The sequence below is a fragment of the Anopheles darlingi genome, chromosome 2, assembly GCF_943734745.1.
Source record: "Anopheles darlingi chromosome 2, idAnoDarlMG_H_01, whole genome shotgun sequence".
NCBI classification, from domain to species: domain Eukaryota; kingdom Metazoa; phylum Arthropoda; class Insecta; order Diptera; family Culicidae; genus Anopheles; species Anopheles darlingi.
In genome coordinates this window covers 47,480,281-47,500,258 of record NC_064874.1, presented here as the reverse complement: position 1 = coordinate 47,500,258, position 19,978 = coordinate 47,480,281, and the positions used below count along the sequence as shown (strand labels likewise).

The 19,978-nt window shown below is 48.9% G+C and overlaps 2 protein-coding genes across 11 annotated transcripts in view; one reads left to right on the top strand and one right to left on the bottom strand.

The window, feature by feature from the left end:
- The window catches only part of LOC125948283 (transcription initiation factor TFIID subunit 1-like), a 294,308-nt gene that overhangs the window by 110,503 nt on the left and 163,827 nt on the right, over nt 1–19,978 (bottom strand). The gene's annotated exons all lie outside the window — the stretch shown is intronic.
- LOC125948284 (neurexin-3b) overlaps nt 1–19,978 on the top strand; it is a 100,864-nt gene that overhangs the window by 4,026 nt on the left and 76,860 nt on the right. For all 8 annotated transcript variants that reach the window (XM_049674215.1, XM_049674209.1, XM_049674214.1 and 5 more), the window contains exons 3-4: nt 5,987–6,120; nt 16,989–17,133. In XM_049674215.1, coding sequence (XP_049530172.1) covers nt 5,987–6,120; nt 16,989–17,133 — 279 coding nt within the window. The remainder of the gene's footprint in view (nt 1–5,986; nt 6,121–16,988; nt 17,134–19,978) is intronic.

The following is a 19,978-nucleotide window of genomic DNA, read 5'->3' as shown; positions in this document are numbered from 1 at the left end:
TGGTATGGTATTTGGGTCTGTTCGCTGGGACCATACATTTGGGAGAAAAAGTAAATCAAGAGGACAATTCTGAAACCCCGGCCACCGTCCTCCGGCAAAAAGGAAATCTCCTACGTGCGGGAAATTGAATTTTATCATCAAAGGAAACATCAACTCAAGCGCGCAGCATATCATAAACGAGTAGGAGGCCCCCCTCATCCCCTTTTTGTGAGTCGTCTTTCACCGAAATTAATGGTTCGGCCACTTCCAATAAGTAGACTGTTGACTCTTTTAATGAACGTCGTCATCGTCGTCGTCGTCGTCGTCGTCGTCGGCATCAAAAAGTACGCCACCAAGTACGCCGAGTGAAACATATTGTTCAATATTGCTATAATGGCAAATGGGCTCTGTGTGCGTGTGTGTGTGACCACAGTGGAAAGCGCAAGCGATCCACTTTATTAGACTCGCTTCTCGCTCCATTCGGCGAGTCGACAATCTTCGAATTTCGTCGGCATCGAGCATTGAAACGGTTCAATCTACATACATACCCAACGTTACGCTCCATCCCATTCCCCACATTCCTGGCAGCTGAGCGAATGACATTCCAAGTCGAAGCACATCCATCATTTAATAATGCGCCTACGACAACGACAACGACGACGACGACGACGACGACGACGAGGGAGACGGCAACCAGTGGAAAGCATTTTTAAATGTTTTATGCAAATTTTTCCGCCTCGACTGTCGTCGCTGTCGACAGCTGGCAGAGCTTACAGGCGGGCTTTCTCTCCCCCCCCCACTCTTCCACCTCTAACAACCACTTGGCCTAGCAGCAGCAGCAGCAGCAGTAGCAGCATGACCGTGGTGACAGTGAATGATGGGCGCGATTGCGTTCTCCAAATTGGAAGGATTCATGCGGCGTGCTGCAGTGAGGATGAAGCGAGCATGCGAGGAAGCACCGGGGGAGAAGGTGAAGGCGAAGGATGCGAAGAACGTTGAACGCCATTCTTCTCTTTCTTCTTGGGTGTAGGCTGTTACCGTTCCTTGGCCGTCGTTGACGAGTCCTTGCTCTCGATGAATTCCTTGGCTTATTCTGATGCCTACATTTGAGGACAAGAAAGAGAACAAGCGAGCGAAAGCCGGTGGTTGGCTGACATTGTAGCGAGACCACCATGCGTCGTGTATGTGTGTGTGTGTGCGTACCTCTCCCCGTGAAAAGGCTCACATCAGGGGCGGGCGGGCCTTTGTCGAATCCGTAGGTGCTCTTGCGTGGGCTGGCGCGATGTGAGCGTTGCAGAATCAATCTACATTTTACATGTGCATGCTTTTAATTTTGCGCCTCCCACCCTCCCGATCACACTTTGAGCTGAGTGCTGGCGAGAGGCTTTTAGGGGGGGAAAGCAGCGAGAGAGCATAACATTATGCTGTGCATACCGACTTAGGCTCCGCTGCCAGTGACGTGCTGCTGCTGCTGCCATGTTTTGCAGATGAAAGAAGCGGCGCAACACCTGCAGCCGTCACTCGAGCTAGAGCTTTCTTCGGATGCGAGATGCGAAGGAAAAAACCAAGAAAAACATATGCAGCGAGTGCTTCGCCGCTTGCTTGCCCTTCGCATTTCCCACAATTACGTACGCATTATTTATGGTTCCATACCCGGTGTGAAAGGTAATTGAAATGCGTAACAGCCGGCCACCTACCATAGCAACGGGGTTGTTTGTAGATTCAAATCATATTTTTCGGGTGCCAACTTTTTATTCGGCATCCAGGCATCATCCTTTTCGCTGCCTGTTGTTCTTCGTAAGGAACAGTTAGCATCTTCTTGGCGTGTTGTGTCGTGTTATGACATGCCAAGACGCTTCCTCCTGTTGATGCCATGTTTTGTACCTTGTTTCAAGCGAAAATGGAATCCACGGCAAAAGAAACAGGCGTTAAAATAGCATTCCAAACGATGGTAGTGTCCGGCTAGGTTAGTGTTAGGTCCGGAATTCACGCACGCAATCTCATCGGCGCACCGAAAATCCAGCCGCCGCCAAAGAGCAGAGCGAAACGGTGGAAACGGAATCCCTGGGACTCAACAGCGAATAAAGTTTAACAACGTTCGCTCTTGGCTCCCAATCGGATGGTTGCTTCGATCCGAGTGTTGTCGCTTTTGCGCTTTGCCATCGACAAACGAAATCGGTTCGAATGGTTACGGTTGATGTCGATCTAAGGAGGCGACAGCAACATCGAAGACGACGACGGCGAACATCACGAGCACCGAAAACGCTTTTCCGAAAACGAAACACCAATCCGAAAGATTGCGCGTCCTCTATTTGCTCTCTCTGTTTTTCTCTATGCCTCATAACTTCGATTCGCCTCACCAACCGCCATCATTGGCCTCTGACCGGGCGCATGTAGTGGCCACAATCCACAGAACCCACATTGGGGGCCAGGTCACGGTTGAGCTTCGACGGTGGAAAACCCGAGGGAGAAAGCGTTTCTCATTACGTGGTTTACGGGGATAGTAAAACGATGAGAGAGAGAGAGAGAGAGAGAGAGAGAGAGAGAGAGAAAAGGAAAAAGAAGAAGAGATAGAGAGAAAGAGAGAGACAGAAGAGAAGGAAAGAAAAATGAAAAGATGACAACCATTTTTCTCCCCAACAATCTTTGCCGAAGTAATCTTAATAACGGGGATTCCTTCCGCCACAAAACAACACATATAAAGCAGAGTGACAAAGAGATATAGAGAGAGAGGAGAGAGAAAGGAAAAGGATGGGGGACAGAAAACTAGATAGACGAAAAGCGATGATAACGATAACGATTGTCGCGGTGGCGGTAACGTCGAGGAGGAGCAGGAAAAAGCGAAAGCATTGGTCGGATAATGAACGTTATGGGACCAACGCTGGAGTGGAGTTGGTCGCTGCTGCGCACATCAAAGACTCCTTCTGGTAACGGTACTCGTGCGTTCGTGGAAAACGGTGGCCTCCACTCTGCCGCCATCACCACCTTCCTTGGCTACGTCGTAGTCTCGGTATTAGGTTTCTACGGAACCAAAACGAGCCTATCTCGAGGATGTTGGACGCTTTGGATGCATCATAACCTCCCAACGTCACCACCGTGATTCACTCCCAAATGGTTCGATTGCGGTTGCTGTTTTCTTTCCGCTTGTACCTTGTTTTTTTTTGTGTGGAAAGCACAGGACGATGTGGTGGTGGTGGTGGTGGTGGTGGAGAAGGCACGTGGCTTGTCCTGTTTGGGGCCAGTAAGTGGATGCTCAGAGAAATGCAGAGCAACACCGAGGCTGGACCTGGTTTGGAAGGCAATAATCATTTCCAGATATTTTACGACGATGAAATTAATACCACTTCCGATCCGTTCCGATCCGTTCCGATGGTGTATGAGGTGATGGTGAGGGAGGGGGAACTCGCAACATGAAATGTGACCCCATCCAGAGTCCCAGACGCCCCCCAGGGCCCCGATAGGTAGGTAGGAAAGGTTAATGTTTTGTGGTCGTTCGTTCGCTTGTTGGAGTGGGCGTCCGTTCGGATCCCTCATAAAAGAAGATGCGTTTCCGACTCCTCGGTATCCTGCTCCCCACGCACCTCCTAAAACACCCACACAAACACACACACACACACCATATGTTGTGGTGGCGGCTACCGTGGTGGAGGTGGTGGTGGTTGTTAGTAATTTTAGCTTTCCAATATCAGTGTTCGGCTCGCACAACACTTCGGAATTAAATCGTGTTTCGTAGTCCGCCTACACAAACCACCCACGCAGACACATACACACACTCACACACGCACATCGAGACCAACACCCAAACTTCGAACTTTATATTTCCAATAAAACCGGCAAACGAGGGCCGCCAAACTGAGCGGCCATAGTCGTGATCGTGGACACGCGCGGCCACCGTTAATTGATCCTCACCACCACCACCACCACCACCACCACCACCACTACAAAGGAAGGGACAACTTCCTGTCTCCTTTCCTCTTTACTTGCCTCGCCTTGTGAAAACCACACGATGCGAAGAACATCGCGTCAGTGGGCGGTCGGAAGTGTCGAGGAAATAAAGGTTAAGTCAACGCACGCCACCAGCAGCACCACCACCACTAGCACCGTCAACACCGTAACCACCACCACCGGAAACGTAGCCAGCAGTGAGCATCGTTCTCCATTTAGGGCCGGACGGCCAGGCAGACAGAAGCGTCTAGTCAACACGCTGGCCGTCATGGCGGCTGTCACAACCGTGACACCGACGGCTTTGGTGGTGGCTCGTGGCATGGTAGGTGCTAGAACGATGACATCGGACATTGGGGGAATGAGGTGCGAAAAGTGGCTCCATTCTCTCGCTCGCTCTCTCTCTCTCACACACACAGCGATAGGCAAACCGGGGTTTGGCAATTGGATTGTCGATGGAGGCGCACTTCAACGAGCATACAGCGCAGCATTATCCACGATGCGATCCGGTGGCCACCAATTTGTGGGTAATGTCTTCGCCATGCCAGGGTCAATAGGTTAACGGTGGCCTGTGTCTTTTGTTGTTGTTGGTGGACCGATGCGTAGCATTACTATGGGTGTCTCGAAACAGTGTCCGAAACTCCAGTCCTTGCTGAATCAACGTTGCAACTGGTATATACTGGTTTTTGCTACCTGGTAACTGCACACCCGGCGTTGTTCGCATAAAAGTTAGGAAAAGAAACCCATTTCGAAAGCATCAAAATGCTACCCATTCGGTGGCGCTGCTACTACTATTAATACTACTACTCCTGAGACTGCTTCAAAGTCATTTTTTGCTGACGTCAGGCGCCGGAGACGCCGTCGACGACGCCAGGGCCACCGAGTGCGGATAATTTAAATGGAAAGTGTGCATGAAGCACTCCATTTAAGCTGCTTAAAGCACGGAATGGCTAATGAAGCGCGACTTAATAGTAATGGTAGTAATTACCATTTCGCTTCCCGTTTCGAATGCTCCGGTTTTTTGGCTCGTCTCTTCATGCTTCGACCATCATGCTGCGTGCCCTCCACCGAGACGGACGCTTGGACGGAGGAGGGTGTGTCCAATCGAATTGTCTGGCAAAATGAATTCACCATCGGGAATCGTGGGGTTCCGGCATCATTTCCTACATTAGCAGCAGCACACGTACACAAAAAGGGGAGCCTTATTAGGGCATCAAAATGGGTTGGAGGGGGGCGACGATTCGTGATCGAAAGGCCCAGACGGTGAGGTTGTTGTTGTGCCTTGTGGTGCACGTCGAGGTCGAAGCCAAGCGAAATCGAATTTCTTGTGCGCCGTGTGCTTTTTTGAGGGCCCGGTAATGAATGTTACTGTTATCTGTTTTCTCGTTCTGCGTTGTGAACAGTTGGATTTAACAGTATTATTATATTTTTTTACTATTTTATTTTTCTTGCTTTTTATCATTTTTTTTATCTTGTTTCTTCTTTTCACTATCGCTTCTTTTATCGTGTTTCTTCTTTTCTTGAATTGGGATTTGTCTGTTTTTTCGTCCTCGATTGAACAGGATTAGACAGTATTATTACTTTTTTGCTTTTTTGTTCTTATTTTTTCGTGATTTTTATATTTTTTATCGTGTTTTTCCTTATTTTGGTACTGCTCTTTTTCACCATCTCGGTTTTTGCTACTGCTTTTAATTTTTGTGTATATTTTCCAGCAAAACACTGTGTTAAGCCATTTCCTTTCCGAAAGTTTCTACGTTGTATGAGTTCAAATTTCGTTTTGTTGTCTTCCTTTCCAAACATCACTTGCATTCTTTCTGTTCATTATATTGATTAGTTGTAGTGTGGTGGTACATTAATTAATACATTAATACCTTGAAAAATTATCCTTATCAAACCCGTTACAAGGTTTTCACGTTGCAGTTTGCTGGAAGCCTGGAAGCACTTTCCTACATCTTTTCCAACCCTTGCACATTGCGCTAATGAGCCGCTGTTTCGTGCTGTTCTAATCCACTCTCTTCGTTCTTTCCTTCTCTCTCTCTCTCTCTCTCCCGCCTATCTCTCGCAGGTATTGCGCAACGACGAACATACGACGCTCACCGTGGACGGTGTCTCGCAGAGCCGCAGCTCCCGAGGGAAGGAGTTTCTGTTTGGCAAGTTTGCCACCAACTCGGACGTCTTTGTCGGCGGAATGCCGAACTGGTGAGTAGAGCAATATGTAGCGTTCGCGTTCGCGCTCGCGGCGCGTCCATGTTTCCAGCCAGCCAGCCAGTCAGCCAGGTCCAGCAAATGGTAGAAGTTTCCATCGTGCTCATCGTGATTAAAAGCTTGCACCAGACCGAGACCTTATACATCAACTCCTCTCGGCACCGTGGGCACCGTGGGCGACATCTTCGGCACACGGCGGCGGTGGGTACAATGTAGATGTAACCACGGGTGGCCACGGGGCTAAACAGGGCATATTACAGGCATCTCGTTACCGTACAGCACTCTACTTTACCATTTCTCGCTAACGCTAACACCACACCGGTTCCGGTCCCTGTTCCCCTCCCTTTTTCCATTTGTCGGATACCATCACCGTACCAACCCGAGGAAACCGATGCGCGTTCCCTTTTTTGGGAGGGGGTGCGATGCAGTAGCAGCACCAGCTCCCATTTGCTGCATTGCCAGAAGTGCAGATCGGGGTCCGGTGGAGGGAACAGGGCTCTCTGCGAAAAGGAAAAGTTTTGCCATTTAAAAGCAACAACTCTCGCGAACAACACAGTGCCTGTTCGCCCGTTCGTCTGTCCGTCCATGTGTGTGTGTGTGTGGTCCAGCACGATAAGCACCAGAGAGACTCGAGCCTTAGACGCTGGTTCGCTGAAGAAGCACTACACCTCGGAGTGCAGGGTGTTGCGTTGGTGTTTTGGTGTGAAAATTGAAACGTAGCGGCATGACTGGAACCGAAAAGTAAAAAACACACACACACACGGAGAGTGTTCTTTCGTTCTGCCTTGTCTTGGTCGGCGCATTAATTGACGAAGAGAAGCGTTGGCGAAGGTTTCGTTCGTACGAGTGAAAATGGTGATTGCGTATCGGATGTGCCGGTGCAAACATTCACTCCATTGCTCCTGAAAACCCCGCCGTCTGTGTGTGTGTGTGTGTGTGTGTGTGTGTGTGTGTGTGTGTGTGCAAGGTACGGACCGCATGGTTGATGGATGTCGTCCGGGGCTTCCTTTCGGAAGCTACCTTCCACGTATCACTTTTAATTAGTGAGGATGCTCGGCGTGAAATTTGGGTCGGGTCGGTTCCTGAAGTGTTTCTTTGTCTGATGGGGAAGAAGGTAGAAAGAGATGGTGGTAGGGTGGGAACACTCCAGCCGGATACTCAGGAAATGGGTCACACCGCTAGGGCGACGGGAAGCCGGGAAGCCTCTGTATTCGTTCCGTTTCGCGCTACAGCATTTTGAATGCACACCCCGGCGTTGGAGTGGATGAACGCACTTGGAGTAGAAAACGGAGCGTTGGTCGTCTCTTTTCCCGTTGATTGTGCAGAACGATGCGGAGTGTCACTGTTTGCGTTTGTAAAATGAAATAGAAATGGGTTTCATTTTATTTTAATATCCGTGACTTAGGGTGGACATAGTTACAAACAATGACAATTACATGGTTAATTTCATTAAATTTTGTTGATACAACATGATTTGTTGATTTAAAACTGTGGAACAATTTGACCAAAACTGTAGAGTGTAGCAAACAATAAAACATATCTTAAATATGATATTCAACTACAGGGTGCGCCATCTAGACAGGACCTATTACAATGCCAATTATTGGAAATTCACTTCGAATACAATATCGATTAAATGACCATTAGACACACAAAAAGCGGCCCTTTTTAAGCATTGTATTTGGCAACATTTCGGGCGTAATAGCAGAAATTTCCGCTCTGAATTTTGCGTTTCGTTCTTCAATAGTCTTTGGTTTGCTGGCATACACCTTACTTCTCAAAAAACCCCACAGAAAAATGTCTTGTCGAAAGGCGCCGAATGTCTCCAATATTTCTTTAGATAGGCACGCTCAGGTTCCACAGTTGCACGACTATTTTCAATGTGCAGCGCTACAATTTTAGTCCAATTTCTTACTGTAAATCGGTCAATGAATGGATGAATGGAAAAAAAAAGTAGCTAACGGGGAACTGTCGATTAAACGACGCACAAACTAGTCCAGTTAAACAAACGGCTCGCACGTTCTCATATATGTTAGAAAAAAACCAATCCATTTTTCACCATTATGTGGAGTTTCCCAAATTCAGTTCATTCGATGTCATTTTTTTTGGAATGTGTGTTTAGAATGGGTTTAGCTTCAACTGTAGCATCAAATATGCGCTCCACAAAACATGGTACATTGTACCGCGTGATAAACATGCATCTTTTATAAAAATACACAGATGAATCTGAAACCACTGACAAGCGAACCACTGACTGGGTAGAAAACAGTAGCCCAACATTACAATCTGCCATTCGTTATTTATGCTTTCCGCGCGAAAGCTATGTCCTTCGCGCACAGGGCTGCCGGTCGCTCCACGTCAGATCGATTAAACGCAATAAACCGTGTCCGTGTACCTTGGCCAGACACATAAACCTGGCGAATGGCCGATTCATCGCTGGCCACACCACACCAAGTCGAGCGTTTACCCCGTTCCCGATGTGACACCATCAGGTGGAACATTAGCGTATCCTCGATCCGGAGTGTCCGGAGTGTTCGGCGTGTGTCGTCGGTTCGTTCGGTGATGTCGTGTGTGCACGCGATGTGGGATTGGCCCCGTACGAGGTCTCTGCTCGCCACCGATCCTCTGGTCCGGTCCAGAATGGAGCCAGCGAACGATTTGAATAATTTACAATAAATCAAGCAAGCGACGACTGAACGACCGACCGAACGCGAACCAACCTTCCTCTTGTCCCTCGACGTCCGTGCGACAAATAACCCGCCCCCCCGAAAGGTGTTGGAACCTTGAAAATATGAATCGATTTCTTTGGCCCTTCCCCCTTTGGCGGATTGGTCGCTCTGAATGAAGGATTGCGTCACTCTGGACACACTGGACACTGAATACACCACATTCGAATTCGAAGTGCAAATCAACGGACAGGCGGGAAAAAGTTTGTGATTGAGTTGTAAGGTGCCATGCCGTTGCCATGCATCTGCTTGGCATGGCATGGCATGCTTCAGTGCTTGCTACACTTGGCGGTATTGGTTCAGCTAATGTCCCCCCCGCTGGTCCCGAGGAAAGCAGCTGCTCAATGAAGTGGAATCAATTGAGTTTGCTTTCACCGTTTCATCCATCGACTGTGCATGCGCGCGTGTGTGTGTGCTGATGGTAGTGGCCACCAACGCCATTACCACCCACAACAAATCATGCTTCGTCGCGTAAGATGTAATAAGCCCAGCGGTGGACGTTCCAATAGAGCGTCACCGCGTCAGATTAGCAGCCCCGCGACTCCTCGTCTCTCGCGAGTGGCTCAAAGTTTGTTTCGTACTTTACTCAATTAAATCCAGCTCTCCCTTCCTTCTCCCTCTTCCCACGCCTGTCCCACGGTTCCAGGCACCCCTTGTTCCCCCTGAAAAAAGGAAAAACCAGAGGAAAATGGTGGTTCAGTCGAGGCACCTCTGGCGCTTCTGGTCGATCGGGGACTTTCGTCGAATGGATCGAGGGCAGCATAAAGAATGCTGCCTAATTAGTGCTGCATATCGGAATGTGTGTATGTGTGTGTGTGTGTGTGTCGGTTGGTTGCGCACCTGCAACCGTTCATCAAACCATTGCCATGCCATGGCCGGGAATTAGATGTTGGATAACGGGTAAGCTGATTATGGCATCGTCACATTTACAGACGCGAGACGCAAGCCCCCTCCCCCCACCCTCGGATAGCCCTGCGAGGTGTAATGACCTTCATCATAGTTAAATACTCCGTCGATGAAGTTGCTTTGTCCTTGTATGTGGCCCTGCACCAGAGACAAGAGAGTTGATCGCTTCGAATGCACGGGGCTCCAAGGGCCATAAATCGTCTATTTCTCTTTCGTTTTCGAAATCGAGATCTGGTAGCACCGCATGCACCTCGTTTGCGATGCACACGATGCTCGTGAACGCGTCGTTCGTACGTCTGCTAACTTTATTTTCAGTCGAATAATTAGAAGTGGCGCAAGGGCAGATCCAAGCAAGCTGTCAGCCTAAGAGACCGCCATTTTTTTGTTTCTATTTTGCAAGAGTTTATCAAGTTGACGAGAGAAATGAAATGACTCGAGCTCAGCGCTACTTTTGGCGTGTGGTGCTCCCAGCTCCCTGCTCCCTGCTCCCTGCTCCCTGCTACAAATAATACAATAATCGAATCCATTCGTCTCCCTTCTTTGCGAGTCCGGTCACGAAGACAAACAACGTCCAGACGCTGTGAACTTTTCATAATTCAACCATTTTACGACATGCCCTGGCACGTGCCTGAAAAGTTAAGATTTCCGGCCCGAAAAGAAGGTAAAGGCTGAAAATTGAATCAACCTCGGCTTTCGGCGACGCCGGGACAGTGTCCTCATGTCCTTTTCCTTTCTCGTCTCACTAACACGAGCAAAGCGCGTCATTTCCCGTTGACGGTTTGGGGCCGGTGGGTTTATTGTTTTTCTTCCCTCCAGTAGCGTCCACGTGCGCTGTGTGTGTGTGCGTGCGTATCAGTGTGTTGTATTTGTCACTTGCGTGTCTCCGCCATCGCAAATGATGTGTAAAATGTCGACGGAATCGGTGTAAAGCGAATGTGACGCTCGGTTGGTTGGAAAAGAGTGGAGCGGTTAGGATGAGGTCACGGACAGAGAGTGGAGAGGACGGAGGGGAGAGGACCACGGCCCTAGAGCAGCGCCGCCGTTTTCCTAGTAGCCAAAGGAACCGGCAGCAGCAGCAGCATCATGATGATGGCGTTTGATTAGTAGCTAGCAGTCCCGTTGTCCGTCTAGAGGAGTTTCCATTTTCCTCCATCAGACCTTCTCTCTTTCTCTCTCTCTCTCTCTCTCTCTCTCTCTCTCTCTTGCTCTCTTCTCTTTACACTTCCTTTCCGGCTTCCACTGTACAAGTGACAGCGGCGCAGGGTGTTAGTTAAACATTCAGGAGCATGTGATTCGCAGAAAAAAAAAACACCTCCATAACCCGGGATTCGATTCGAAGTAACCGTGCGTGCGGGAAAAGGGGAAGGAGGAAACGGGAACAAAACGAGGCAGTAACCGGCTTCCGATCCGGAACATTCAACTCACTCCACGAAGGCGTTGCTCATACGGTGGTTGCTACGATAAGGTTACGCGCAGGTCATCGCCACGTCTGCGTCTGTTGTTGTCCCCGATCACAGGTGGCGACGATGCGTGTTGCTCATTAGCCAGGGGACTCGGTCAGGTCCACATGACAACGACGACGACGACGACGACGATGATGGCGACCGAAATCGAATCGAATTGGTTACGTAAAGGCGTGCGATTGCGAGCTCGCGAATGAAAAATGAGATCGCTGGCAGAGATTTATGCTTGCTTCACCTGCACCTCATCCCCTTTCCTTTCGCGCGGCACATACGTTTTCGGTGGCCGTCACGGAGCGATGAGCTATCACACCCCCGGGCACCCCTTCCTTGTGACGTAATTTTCCTTTTTGTTTTTGGTCTATCACCCTTGGCGGCCAAATCGCGTTAAGGGAATCCGATTCCACCTTCTTTCCTCTCACTCTCTCTCTCTCCGTATCGCATAATCGACGATCATACGACGCACCACCCCACATCTTGCGCCTCCCCTCACCTCGGGCATTGTATTCGCGGAACCTTCGACTAGGAGTAGCGGTCCCTAGGACGGTGGTGGTGGTGGTGGCCTCCCTTCGCAGGTGCGTGAAAAAGTTATCGGACGCGCGTTTCCCACCCTTTTATGTCATCGACGACAACGACAACGACGATGACGACGGTGGCGATGTTGGCGGCGGTCAAAGGACCAAAGGCTTCGCTCCGGGAGACTGACACGCACACGCGTACGCTCGTGGTTGTTGTAGTGGTGGTGGTAGTAGGAAGAAAGCCCCCGGATAAAGGGACCGTCTAGGCCGTGGCCGAGGCCGAGGGTATGCTACCAGGCATGCTCGATGACGCGTGTGCGTGTAGCAGATGATGTAAGTTGGTTTACTCCGAAGGGGCTTGTAAGTATTAGGTTGCTTCATAAGTAATTGCGTTTCGGACATAGATCTTATGCATTTTATTTGAAAAAAATCGGAACGAAATCAAATTTCACAGTGCACCATCTTTCTTAAGAGTTTTACCATAAAATGAATTCTTCAAAAATTGCTGATTTGTTTAGATTTGCTAACAAAATAGATCGAATTCGTAACGTTGAACAGCAAATAAATGAAAGTGGTTTATTAAACGAATTTCTTTCAATTCATATAGTTCCGCTGCTATCGAACAGTTTTACGAGCTTAAAACACGACGATATGACGTCTGCCTATTATTGTTAATATGTTTGACCTTTCTTGAACCTAATACACTGCTCAGATAATCATATAACCTGCTTTCATTAATGCCTGGATTCCCCCCACGATGGACTTCACTCGAACAACTTGAACGTTGCTCGTTTTTCAGTGAAAAATGTCCAAAACGCTGCTTGCCAATCCAATTTGGACACAAATATCTTTTAAGGAATCCTCAATATAACTCTTCATATATGTATTTTGGAACATGCGTGGCGATTTTTCTTCTCTTAAAATAGTAAAGTAAAATGAGTTGAAATTGTTCGCTTTTGGACTCCATATCGAAAAAGACGTCACATACACAATAATCTTACTAAAAGATACATCTAATAAGTGGCAGAAAGATAGATTTGTAGTTTTACTAGAAACTGTCCAGAAATAGTAATTTCAATCAATATTGAAACAAACGAAAATACTTTTGAAACAACCCAATATAACAGGAGGGGGCCTCGCGACTTCGAACTCGGCTTTTTACGTTCACACTTTGGCCTTCCAATCCACCTTACCTTCCTCCTTCTCGGGGACCTACCAATTGTGGTCACGGAGGTACAATGTTTCACCGCGGGGCGTCGGTCACATTGGCCTGTCCGTGTGTGTTTGTGTGTGTGTGGAGGGAGGAAAGCGTGAGAGCCTGATGATGGATGTAATCCGAACGGTGCCCGATGGAGTGTGTGGGCATAAGGTGGGCTTCTTCTTACTACCTCACCTCATGTCAAGGTGGTCATCGGCGTCGTTTCGTACCGTCTACCGGCATTCGGCCAAAGTGTTGACGCTATGCATACACGCACGTATCGGAGGGAAGGGTCTTGATCGTTCGATTAGCAGCGTGAATCGATTGGCTTTTCGGAGCGCGAAACGGAGCGAGAAAAGGGGCCACCTTAATTCGATCGAAGATGCTGGAAGGTAACGCATTAGCGTGTTCCACATTAGGATGATGATATGTGGGAGTTTTGTAACTCTTTCCTCTGCTTGAGCACCGGGCGCGTGCACACAAAATAAATTAAAGAAAACAGCCACAGCCATTACTATCACGCTACCGACAGAAGCGAGGAACGATGAGTAACAGCTTTCTTGGCTTGGCTCGGTTGCCGGTTTATGACCTTCGCAAAACTTCCAAACTCCAAAGGCAATTAAACTACGTGAGATAGCGGAAATGGATGGCCTATCGAACGATCACGGACCTACTCGTCGTCGTCGTCGTCGTCGCCATAGGATCTCGTTAATTAGGAAGCGGCAGCAGCCCCTGCGCATTGACAGATTGACAAACCTCCTTCCCCAGAAACCGAGAACCGATTATCCTCTCTGATCCGATGGGGAAAGGGAAAACGGGAAGGTGCAAAAGTTCTATTGAAGCATAAAATTGGTTTGGCCGCACGCTAGGGCCGGAGGAGGGGAGTAAGAAAGCGATTCTTTCTTCTAAACGATTACGTTTCCGGATAGCTATCGGCCCTGAATCCTACCGCGGATAATGATTTGCGGGTTTTTCGTTGATGGTCCATGATCTACCAGGAATGTTTACTTCACGGCGAGGAGCTTTTTCACGTATTCCACGATTTGAACCCATTTCCAGTGGGTTGGATTTGTGCTGGCATCGGTGACGGTTCTATTCTTAGCATCTTTGCACGTCTTTGGTGTGGCAGCTGCCGTTAATTGGAATTCCGATGCGAGCGAACGAACGAACGAATGAACGAACGATCCAGCATGCAGACAATCAGAAGTCAGAACCGCCTGTCAGCACAGTGGCAGTGGTAGTGGCCACTCTGTACTGTGCTGTGTAGCCAGGCCAGACAGCTAGGAATCCCATCGACACTGACACTGACACTTCACAGTAATGGCGGCCGAGTGCGGCCTAGCCGAGTTGTCAGCCGGTGCACGCTGACATCGGTGGCGGCCATCGTGCACGAGGAGGAATTTCAATAAAACAATGTTCCCTCAAATGATGCCCGCTCGCTCATCGGTTGCGGGGCCATTGGATTGGAAATCGAAATTTAGAAAATGTAAAAAGAAAACGAAGCTAAACCGAGATAAGGCGTTGGAAGGACGGACTTGTCGCAGGAGTCGAGTCCGGAGACGAGCGATTCCGACGGTTGCTGGTTGAATGGCTATCCTCACGGTTCTCGGTACTAAGGAAGAATTCGAATTATTTTCGATTCTCGATCTCCCTGCGGTGGGAGTGAGGCTCTTTCTGTCTCTCTTTCTCTTTATCTCTGGTGACCTTTTTTGCAAACTGAACCCCTGGCTTCGGGTAATTCACAAGTTCAGTTGCTTCACACTCTCACTTGTACCACGGAAGACTTTCCGTGGATCCCGCTAAGCCCTGAACTGTGTGTTAGTGTCCGCAGGAGAGGTGGAGAGAGGTGTTTTTGGAAATGGTCCCGGGGCTGAAGAACCTCGGGACTGGACCTTAGGATCACGCATCTCGATGTGGAGCCCCCCTCACCCCAGAAGTGTTTCAGACTTTACTCCTCAACACGAGATCCACGAACGATCCACCAGTGATGTCCCAGTGACACCCGGGTGACCTACCCGGGGCCCATACACCCTTCCCACGATACCAAACCAAGCATCAGCCTTCAGCAGCGGGCGAAATAAGAATGTTTATGTAAATTATTCATGGCACCGTAAAGATGCCGCTTCTCCGGTTTCCAGCGGTCGTTGGGGACGGACGGACGGACGGACGGAAAAGATGCTTAGCATTTCGCACAATGTAGCCACTTTCCGGGTGGTTTTTTTTGGGGGTGACGGTGGTGGTGGTGGTACAAGGACATTCCTTACATGCGGTGCCTTCAGCGATGACGCTCAGTGACGGAGACAAGAGTGCTGGACAGGCCAGGGCTGGCCGGGACTAGGTTTTCCATGTGCGTGTGTGTGTGTGTGAGTGTGCTCACTGAAGACAAAGGAGCTCCCAAAGCTTCCCAAGATACGGGACCAGCAGTACATAATCTTTGTCGTCCCTTTCGTTAATGCCGCGCGGACACTACAATGGCGGTGGGAGAGGGGTTTACTAAGAAGGGACGGGTGGGGATCATAAAAACGTCAAGAACTTGGCCAGTGCTCAAGTGCGTGAAAAGTGGCCTTGATTTCCCACCCACCCTGCCAGCCAGCCAGCCAGCCAGCTAGTCAGTCGGTTTGTCCTGTTCCGCTTTTCTGTTACAGCAACGAACCGAAACGAAGAAATCACCAACCGTCCAGAGGACCGGACCAACATGCAGAGGACATGCGTTTGGGTGCAAAGCCGGTCACATTGCCCCTAAGGTGGCCACATAGAGGAACACTGTTGGTTGGTGAAGGCGTAAACCTATTCTTCTAATCAATTCCTGGAGGGTCCCGAGAGACTGAAAAGAGAGAGAGAGACTGAGAGAGAGGGATGAAGGTTTTTTCTTGTTTTCCTTGTTTTTTTTCTCTTATTCTCCGGCAAACGATCGTGAAACAAACAAGAACCCGGTCCCGGTGTTCGGGTATAAGCCGATGTAAGTGTCACAGGAACTGCATTATCCTTGACAGAGGAAGTGACAAGCTTCTCCTCCTCTCCCCCGTCTGCCGGTCTCTCGGTCGGTCGCACGCCAATCCAAAGGTGGCGGAGTAAAGTGGAAAAAATGTTGTTAAAACGAGAAAACAAAGCAACCGTTGACGGTTACCGGTTGTAGTAGGCAGGTAGGCAGGGAGGTGCACCGTGTTTGCTCGTTTACACCAAACAAACGCACGCACACACACACACACACACACACACACAAGCACCAAGGAGATGGCGAGTACGATAAACATCAGTGAAAGGGATACATCCAATCTCGTTGCCGTTGCTGCCTGTTACTGGTCCGTTTGTTCACTCTCGACTCCCGCCCGTCCACCCACCCGTCATCTTCACGCACACGGAGGCCCCGCGGACGGAAGAAAGCAGCAGAACACCGAGATCCCCGGGTTTTGGCCACGATGGCGACCCCGAGGCAACGAACGGTTGAAAAATTGGAAACCTCTCTCTGTAGCGCTGTAATACCGAGAACCGAGAAAATGCTGTAAACGGGCACCCGCGTGTGTGTGTGTCGAGAAAACGAATCTCGAATGATTGGTCACCTGGGAACGATGAAGAACGGCTAAAATGGCGCACGTCAAACCAGAGCAGCGCTCTCGAGATAAATTATAAACTCCGACGGACAGCGAGACGACAGTGTGAGTGAGAGAGAGAGAAAGGGAGACAAAGAGAGAGAGAGAGAGATAGTGAGAGAGACAAAGAGAGAGGGGGAGGCAAAATGGAGCCCTGGAGTACCAAGTGGCCGGAACGATGAAGCGATGGGCTGGCTGCATCCGGTTACATCCGGTTGGTTACATCCGCAGCCTCACAGACACACATACGACGCAACAGCAGCAGCAGCAGCAGCAGCAGCAGCAGCAGCAGCAGCAGCAGCAGCGGCAAATTCATCTCCGGCGTACGATTTCAAACATTTCAAGCGGGACGGCCACGCCGTGATTAATCCCAGGATAATTGCCAACTTATTATTTCTAATCCCGCTTCCCGTGGATCTCACTTCGTTCTTTTTCTTCTTCTGCTCTTTTCTCTCGGCACACAGGTACAACACCAAGCTGGCGCTGCTGGCCCTACCGAGCGTCATCTTTGAGCCACGGTTCCGCGGCTCCGTTCGCAACCTCGTCTACTCCGATCAGCCCGGTGTGTCACCGCGAAGGCAGGAGATGCGACAACCGAGAGACATCAAGGTAAGCGCCAAGCGGCTTAGTGGTCGCGCTGGGATGGAAGCGAAACTGTGGCTCTGCCCACCAGGAAGGAGGCCACTCGTGGCCACTGGTGGAGCGACGTGAAAGCGAAAATGTTTTTTTGAATTGCAAAGCCAGCGCCTCGGATCTCGGTCTCGGGCTCTCCTGGTTCAAGGTCATTCAAGGGGACACACTGACAGCCGAACAAGCGACCACCGACTCTCGGCACACAACCTACTACTGTTCCTTAGCGTGTCCTTAGCAACCGCCACGAACGGTTCCTTTTGCCGCCGGGGGCCCCGGGGTTCAACGTAATTTATCACCAATAAATCAGCGTGGGCCAGAGCGACATTCGAGAGCTGGGGAAGAGGAGCCCAGGGGGGGGGGGATGGTCTTTGGGACTGAGGTTTGGAACCACTTTCACTGAGCCACGTACACCGGGCTCGTTTGGACAAGGATAGAGGAAAACTTTAAACGCCCGTTTGGCGTAGTAATTTAGGTCGTCCCGCTAGGGGTTAGGGGGTGGGTGAGGGATGGCGGAGGGTGGTGCACCCCAGCCACACAGTAACAACCCAAACGAGCAAGCGAACGAGTGAAACGAAGAAGTCGAGAGCCGATCATAAACCGCTTAGCAGCATGCCAGGTTAGCATGCCGTATGGTATACCGTAGCAGGCCATGGACTCCTCCAGTCCAGTCCAGTCCAGGAGCAGGCAGTAACGATGGACTAATGCGATTCCAATGGATGTGGGGTGTACGCAAGTGGGCGCACGGCGATTTACCCACCCCACAGTCTGTCGCAGCAGTTATGGAAGAGCTTCTTTTGTGAAGCGACCCTTTCGAAACGTCCGTAGGTGGTCCGGACCTCCCGAGTGCCACTTGTTTGTTTGCTTACGAGACGAAACAACGACAAGCAATCGGATGGGCGCGCATCGACCACCCTCAGGAATTGTGTTGGCGGCGTTCTGGTGCGTTGATAAGAGAAATCCGTTTTCTCGAAATCCTCCGCAGAAACCCTGAGGAGCGTACTCGGAACTTGAATTTAAATTCCGAAAACAAAGAACAATGTTGACTGTCGAGAGCTTCGCACTCGCGAAAGCATCGATTGGTTTGTAAAGTGTGGCGGGGTGTGTGGCGCTGAAGACGCTTTTGAAGTTGTCCGCGCGTTGGCGGAAGACCGAAAAGGATTCTCCGTAAACCCGTAGCATCCCAGCATCATCGTCATCATCATCTCCGGCTGATCGAAACAATCATATTCCGTTCGGTACACAATGAATCACCCACGCAGTACGATGACATTTTCCAACCCGGGCGTGGGTGGCTGGTTGGAATTTCCACCGACCAGCTAACCTTCGCTCCGGTTGGCCCAGACCAGACCAGACCGGTGGGGTGAGTTTTTCGACCTCCCTCAGGGTGCGCGACCGTTCATTGCTATTCACGAGGGTTGGTTGGTTGGTTGGTGGTTGGAACCTGCGGAACCATCAGGGATAGAGGATGAGGGGATGGTTTATCTGCTCCGAAAAGACGAGTGCCCGAGGCGTTACTCGATTTTCGTAGCTAAAACCGGACACTTGAAAGCGTTCCGTGCGGTGCTAATTTGAGGAGAAAGCTGACGCCGGAGCTGAATTTGCGGCTGGAAATTAAGTTTCCCGAATATGTTTTTCCATTCGTGAAGTCGAGTTTTACATGTTACCATCTACCAATCAACCAGAATTGAAACAAGTGCAATCAATATACAGTATGAAAAAAAAGTTTATCCACCCCTGCAAGAAGTTTACATTTTGGCTATTTTCTCCAAACATCTATGACAAAAAATTATAAATCGCATATCAATAGATTAGTTTTTTGAAATTCTTATTCATTTTGACGACAAAGCCACCGATAGGGTCTCAAAAAATGCAACTAAGATAAAAGAAATCGAGTGCATTGTTGAAATGGGGAGAAAAAATATTACATTATTATTTTGAAGTGAAAACTTTCTGATACTTCATACAAGTATAAGGCTTCAGACAAGTATAAGTCTGAAAATAGGCTCCAGTTACACATTCTAAAAGGCTGCATAATCAATGGAATCATAAAATTTAGCATTGTAATGTTTAATATATTTAAAAACGAACATTTCGGTATGGCATATACATTCCTCGATCACATTTGAAGCGAGAAATCTGGTCGATTTTGAAGAGTCAATTTAATTAACATGGAACCACAGAATCAGCCTATTATTGCAAGGAATTGTTACTGATGGGAAAGAACAAATGTACCAGAAATATCTGCTGTTGTGGTAGAATGAATGTAACGATGATAGGATTGTTTTATTGCAAGCAAACAAGACAAACATCTAGGGGTGGATAAACTTTTTTGGCGTGTTTTTCGTACCTTACTCGACTATTTTTGTAATATCTTTTTTTCTAGTGGGTTATTTTTCAAAAAATAAAAATCATAATGAAGAAGAATGAAAATGATCTAATCTATTGATATGCGATTTATAATTTTTTGACATAGATGTTTGGATAAAATAGCCAAAATGTGAACTTCTTGCAGGGGTGGATAAATTTTTTTTTCATACTGCATACTTGGTACATTGCATCATTCAAAGAAGCTACCGAATTCGGAGAACTAAACTCAAATCTGTCGATGCTTTTGGTGTTCTTTTTGCCTTCACCGAGTCGTCAGTCGAGTGCGCCTTGTAGCGTTGACCTCGTGAGGGGGTTTATTCTATTTCACAAGAAACACATTTGTTCCGATCGAAGGAAAACTGAATACATCATGTGTAGTGCTAGCAAGAGCGCATTCCAAGTATTTTCCCTCGTTACGCTACATGCTTTTAGCTTGTTTTTGATGAGATACAAC